This window comes from Mytilus trossulus, chromosome 1, assembly GCF_036588685.1.
Source record: "Mytilus trossulus isolate FHL-02 chromosome 1, PNRI_Mtr1.1.1.hap1, whole genome shotgun sequence".
NCBI classification, from domain to species: Eukaryota; Metazoa; Mollusca; class Bivalvia; order Mytilida; family Mytilidae; genus Mytilus; species Mytilus trossulus.
The window spans coordinates 24,863,158-24,869,892 of NC_086373.1; the positions used below are offsets into that span (position 1 = coordinate 24,863,158).

Below are 6,735 nucleotides of genomic sequence, written 5' to 3' on the forward strand. Positions count from 1 at the left end.
AAGTAGCCAATATAAATAAGAAGATGTGGTATGTTTGCCAATGAGACAACTTTCCACAAGAGACCGACAGGACTCATCATTAACAAATATATGTCACCGTACGGTCTTCAACAATGAACAAAGCCCATACCGCATAGTCAGCTATAAAAGACTCAGAAATGACACTGTAAAACACTTTTCAAAGTTTTCCCTTGTTCATCATAGCTTTTAAGTTATGATATCATCCATGAAAATGATCGAAGTGACATGAAAACTGAAGCCACTAATTTCTCGTCAAACGGTTTTTGACGAATACTAAATGTCTTTCCTACTTCGTTATGGCATAATAGGGTATGTTCTAGAATTAAATCACCGTGGGCAGAAATAGCACATATAACCACCTGCAATAAATGAATTTAAACAATATTAACTATATTTACTATTTACTTCAGAAATTAATTTTTGTTTACTGTCTGAATCAGAAATCTGATATAAGGTGACACATGCGTGTCGCCTGACAATTATTATCATGTATCATAATTTCCATCGCTCATTCACATATTTTGTGGCTTACCTAGTGTTTGGAAATTTCTGTAAATTAACAAAGTTCGTGTTTTCCCATTTCCAAATTTCTTGAAGCTTGTTCACCCTTCCAATTGTATGATATACTAGTATGTAGCTGTTTTTCATAAGAACTATTAATTATATATGCATAAAAAGAAATGTCATAAGATGTTGGTACGTTTCGTAAATAATTCATCGCCATAATTTCATAATATGCTATCAGATTTACGTTTTTAGTGTCAATATTAATAAAACAGTTTCCAGTTACGATTATCTTTTTTATTTTTAGATACATAATTACGATTATCTTTTTTTCCGAGTTACGATTATCATCCCGAATTTTTCAACGGCTATTTTCACAGCGCTTAGACAATTCCAGTGCACCGTTACGATTCAAATATGATGAAATGGTATTGATAAACCTTGCAGCTGAGTAACTATTGACAAATACATGCTACATTTAAGAAAAACGAATGTAAAGATTTTACCTATATCTACCGTCGCCATATTGGGATAATCGTAATTGCAGTTACTATTATCTCTTTAATACCAGTGATCATAACAAACAGAGAAAAAAAAGACGATTATAAGATATGTTTGCGTAAAATGATAAAATCGTGCACAAAAGACTACGTTTACGATATATACACGCATTGGTTCAAGAATTGAATAAACACGATTTTTCACCAGTAACTCGTTTCATATGACTTTAAGATCGTGTGGTTTTATCAATAGTACCATATGTGTCATTGTACGAACATATATCTCTCTTATACAAACACTACACAATGTTAATGGTAAAACGAATTAACTATTATATGTACATCACGATAGTGTTAGATGATTGAAATTTTAAACTCACACAAGTTAAGTTAATATATTTTGTCCTTTCAAACGAAAAACATATTTTGATATACTTTTCATGAAAGATTTAGCAACACAACTTCTGAATGAAAATAAAGTTATATAAAATATCGATACATCCTTAAAGGGGCAGTATGATCTGTCAAATTCATGATCTCCAATTGAACCTAGTCATATATATATATATATATATATATAAAAGTCTATAAAAAGGACCAACCAGCAAATTTACTATGTACCGGATCGTCTAGAATAGGCGATACTATGCAGATAAGGAAAAAATTATATCAGTCTAAAGATTTGCACAACGGTACTGATATAAGGTGTTATTAAACGAAAATGTTGTTATAAAATCGTGTTGACAAATATTTCGGCTCAACAAATGGCCTTCTTCTTGTGTCACAAGTTTTAACAATACTGATACATAATGTATAAGGTGTGAAAATAGATCAGGTGATAATACAGGTAAGTTTTGGTCGATTGATTTTAATCCTGAATATCATAATTTAAACAAAACACTTTAAATCAATATACGTGACTGTGTATATTAACAATAAAAATAAGTGAAAACAAAACTGTTAGTATTTCTTATTGATGCCGTTTGGGTGATGTACATTAAGTTCCTTTATCCAAAAGCTTTCCCGAACCTGTCGCTGTGCATCACTCCAGTGAATGTTCTGTTCAATCACTAGAATTTTCATGCGGTTAAAGTCATCAAGTTTGTGATCTGACTGTCTGAAGTGCTGAGAGACTGGAAGAAGTGGCTTCTTAGATATATCACTCCTATGGCCATTGAGGCGTTTGTGGAAAGGCTGCTTTGATTCACCAACATATTGGAGGCCACAAACCGAACATTCTAGTATGTAAATAACATTCATACTTTTGCAGGTAACATTGCAAAATATCTTATAGTTATTTTCGGTTGCCTTACTGTGAAATGTTGACGAATGCTGCATCTGTAAACAGCATTTGCAGCGTTTTTCTCCACACGAACGACATTCTCCAGGAGTACTTCTATTATCAGACACTTCAGCCCGCACTAGTAGGTTCCGTAGACTACTAGGTTGCCTAAAAGCTATCATTGGAGGCTCAGGGAAAATCTTGGACAGTTTGGAATTCTTTTCAACTGATTTCCAATGCTCACGAATGACACCAAAGCTGTTTTTGAGAGATGGGTGATAAGTTAGAACACATGGAGTCCTTTTGCTTTTCTTTTTAACTTTGTATTCCAATAGTTCACTCCTCGGAATTGACTCCGCTTTCTGAAAGCTTTTTTTGATATTTCTGTGTTTGTAGCCCCTTTTCTTCAAGCGAGTTTCAAGTTTACGCAGTTGTCTTTTAGTTGTTTCTGTGTTGGAGCATATTCGCTTGACTCTAAGTGCCTGACTGTATGGAATGCTCTTGGTAAGATGAGCAGGATGGCAACTTTTAGGGGACAAATATTGATGAGTGTCAGTAGGCTTAGAATATAAATCTGTAGATATGATGCCCTCTGTGAGCGAACTTGAAGTATCAAGGAAGGCGATTTTGGATTTAGACTTCTCATGAGTAAATTTGATACTTGGATGTATGTTGTTGGCATGAGTGATAAAAGTGTTTAAATCCTCGTCGCTTTTATTCCATTTCATATCCACATCATCTATAAATCTAAACCAGGAAAGCGGTTTTTCGATGGAAGTTTCAAGGAGTTGTTTCTCTAATTTGCCCATAAATATGTTGGCATATGACGGAGCCATTTTGGTGCCCATGGCAGTTCCATTTACTTGCAAATAATGATCTCCATCAAAAGTGAAGTTGTTTTTCTTAAGTACCAGCGTGAGCATTTTGACCAGGCATTCAGTAGGTGGATATTTCACTGGTCTGGAATTCCAAACTTCTTTGCATGCATCGATGCCATCTGCATGTGGAATATTAGTGTAGAGGGAGGTAACATCCATGGAAACAAGAGTCGTGTCGGAGGGGAGTGGGTTTAAGGCCTGCATTTTTCTAAGATAATCGGTTGTATCTTTGATGTGAGATGGTAAGTCTTCAACATGTTGACGAAGATGGAAGTCAACAAATTCCGATATTTTTTCCGTCGGATGACCGTTCGCTGAAACTATAGGTCTTCCTGGGTTATTGGCCTTATGAATTTTAGGTAATAGATAAAATCTGCCCGGTTTTGGGTTTTCTGGTTTCAAATATTCAAGAGTTTTGTCATCGATGAAACCATCGACATGCATTTCTACCAAACTATTAGTAATATCTCTGCTAAAAGATGTAGTAGGATCAGAGTCTAGTTTTTGGTAGAACCTTGCATCGCTAAGTTGTCGTTCAGCCTCTTGAATATAGGCAGTTTTATCCATGACAACCACTGCACTGCCCTTGTCTGCAGGTTTAATAACGATATTGTTGTTAGATCGTAAGTTTTTCAGTGCAGTCCGTTCTTCATTGGTAAGATTGTCAAAAGGTTTATTGTTATTTTTAGTGTTTTTAATAATGTCCGACTTAAAGTTATCAATAAAAGATTCCAAGGTAGCATTTTTGCTCGGTCTAGGGATCCAAGAACTCTTTTTAATAAATTTGTAGTTGTTCTCTTCTTCTGAAATTTCTGAGTCCCCATCCGCGCTTATTATGTTATCCTCCTTCGACGCGAAATATTCCTTAATACGTAGACTTCTGGCAAAATTGTCAAGGTCTTCCGACAATTTGGTGTCATTGACAGGAGCAGGTAGAGGACAGAAGTTAAGTCCTCTAGAGAGAAGAGATTTTTCCGAGTCCGTTAATTGGTGTTGAGAAAGATTGACCACGATGCTGGAGGGTGAATCAGTCTTTTGAGGTCTACGTTTAAAGCGTCTAATTCGTTTAGTCTTTCTCTCTGATGGTAAGGAAGGGTGCGTGTATTCTATGTCATCCCTGCGGAATTTTCGTTTTTGTCTTTCACTTAAGTTGTTGGATTGTATAGTAGTTATATCCTTGAGACGAGTGTTGATAGCATCACAATTGTCAGATGTTAGATCTCTTTTGCAGCTATTCAAAATGGTGTTAAACTCGCCAGTGAGAGTTTTGAGATGTCCTTCGCAGTGTTGTTTGAGGAGGACCACTAACCGCTTTGAACAATGGAAGAGGGTTTGGTCCCATCTGCGAAGTAGTGTTTTGGATAAAGAGCCAGGTGCTTGTGGCTTGATCTTGATTTGTAGTCCGTTAGGAATACGTTCATTAAACTCGTAGTTAATCAAATTAGATAAATGGTGTTCAGTTCTAATTTGTTTTTGTTTAATAGCTCTAAGTTCTTTAAAATAATCATTGATGTTCATGATATAAGAGCTAAAAACTTAAATTTGCTGGGATTATGTGAGTAACATGATACAGGTCATTCAGGGGGAAAATAATATAAAAGTCTATAAAAAGGACCAACCAGCAAATTTACTATGTACCGGATCGTCTAGAATAGGCGATACTATGCAGATAAGGAAAAAATTATATCAGTCTAAAGATTTGCACAACGGTACTGATATCTAAAAGTTGCCATCCTGCTCATCTTACCAAGAGCATTCCATACAGTCAGGCACTTAGAGTCAAGCGAATATGCTCCAACACAGAAACAACTAAAAGACAACTGCGTAAACTTGAAACTCGCTTGAAGAAAAGGGGCTACAAACACAGAAATATCAAAAAAAGCTTTCAGAAAGCGGAGTCAATTCCGAGGAGTGAACTATTGGAATACAAAGTTAAAAAGAAAAGCAAAAGGACTCCATGTGTTCTAACTTATCACCCATCTCTCAAAAACAGCTTTGGTGTCATTCGTGAGCATTGGAAATCAGTTGAAAAGAATTCCAAACTGTCCAAGATTTTCCCTGAGCCTCCAATGATAGCTTTTAGGCAACCTAGTAGTCTACGGAACCTACTAGTGCGGGCTGAAGTGTCTGATAATAGAAGTACTCCTGGAGAATGTCGTTCGTGTGGAGAAAAACGCTGCAAATGCTGTTTACAGATGCAGCATTCGTCAACATTTCACAGTAAGGCAACCGAAAATAACTATAAGATATTTTGCAATGTTACCTGCAAAAGTATGAATGTTATTTACATACTAGAATGTTCGGTTTGTGGCCTCCAATATGTTGGTGAATCAAAGCAGCCTTTCCACAAACGCCTCAATGGCCATAGGAGTGATATATCTAAGAAGCCACTTCTTCCAGTCTCTCAGCACTTCAGACAGTCAGATCACAAACTTGATGACTCTAACCGCATGAAAATTCTAGTGATTGAACAGAACATTCACTGGAGTGATGCACAGCGACAGGTTCGGGAAAGCTTTTGGATAAAGGAACTTAATGTACATCACCCAAACGGCATCAATAAGAAATACTAACAGTTTTGTTTTCACTTATTTTTATTGTTAATATACACAGTCACGTATATTGATTTAAAGTGTTTTGTTTAAATTATGATATTCAGGATTAAAATCAACCGACCAAAACTTACCTGTATTATCACCTGATCTATTTTCACACCTTATACATTATGTATCAGTATTGTTAAAACTTGTGACACAAGAAGAAGGCCATTTGTTGAGCCGAAATATTTGTCAACACGATTTTATAACAACATTTTCGTTTAATAACACCTTATATCAGTACCGTTGTGCAAATCTTTAGACTGATATATATATATATATATATACAACTCGTCTAAACATCAACCCAACAATGTTAGATCTGTAAATTTGCTTTCGCAAATATTTGGTTCTTCCCTCGCCGGGATTCGAACCCATGCTACTGTGATATCGTGACACCAAATCGCCTGCACTGCAGCCGTCCCGCTAGACCACACGACCACCTGGGCTCTCAATAAAAGAGCTTTCGCTGGCCATGTGTTACCTTTCCACGTCAGTTTTAATCTAGCGGCGTACTACAGTACATGATTTATAAGGCATGAAGATGTTATTGTTAAAGATCAGCTAAATTATCTATAGTAAAGGATCCTACAAATTAATGTAAGATACAGTCACAGAAAATAATTATATTCATAAGTACGTCTGAGTCAGTGACAACCCTACAACAGATGTATCATATATATATATATATGTTACAGTGAATTTGTATAATCAGGGATTATGTAGAATCCCTGATTTTTCAGGGAATATGTAGAATCACTAAAATCTTTAGTAATTATATATAATCCCTGAAAATGACCAGTGATTTTACATATTCACTGAACATTTAAATAATTATTCTACAAATTCCCTAATATGATTTCAGGGATTATGAATAATTTAATGGTCCTTTGTTTAATAAACAAAATTAATATAGACAAATTATAATTTTAAGTTTCTTTCATTTTCCTTGC

General features: G+C 35.5%; 1 protein-coding gene across 1 annotated transcript; it reads right to left on the reverse strand.

Moving 5' to 3' along the window:
• Window positions 1-1,985: 1,985 nt before the first annotated feature.
• LOC134706342 (uncharacterized) lies at window positions 1,986-5,165 on the reverse strand. The gene is made up of 2 exons (XM_063565246.1): window positions 5,155-5,165; window positions 1,986-4,527 (listed from the first exon to the last, which is right to left on the reverse strand). The coding sequence occupies exons 1-2, from the start codon at window positions 5,163-5,165 to the stop codon at window positions 1,986-1,988; spliced, it is 2,553 nt and encodes an 850-aa protein (XP_063421316.1).
• Window positions 5,166-6,735: the final 1,570 nt, after the last annotated feature.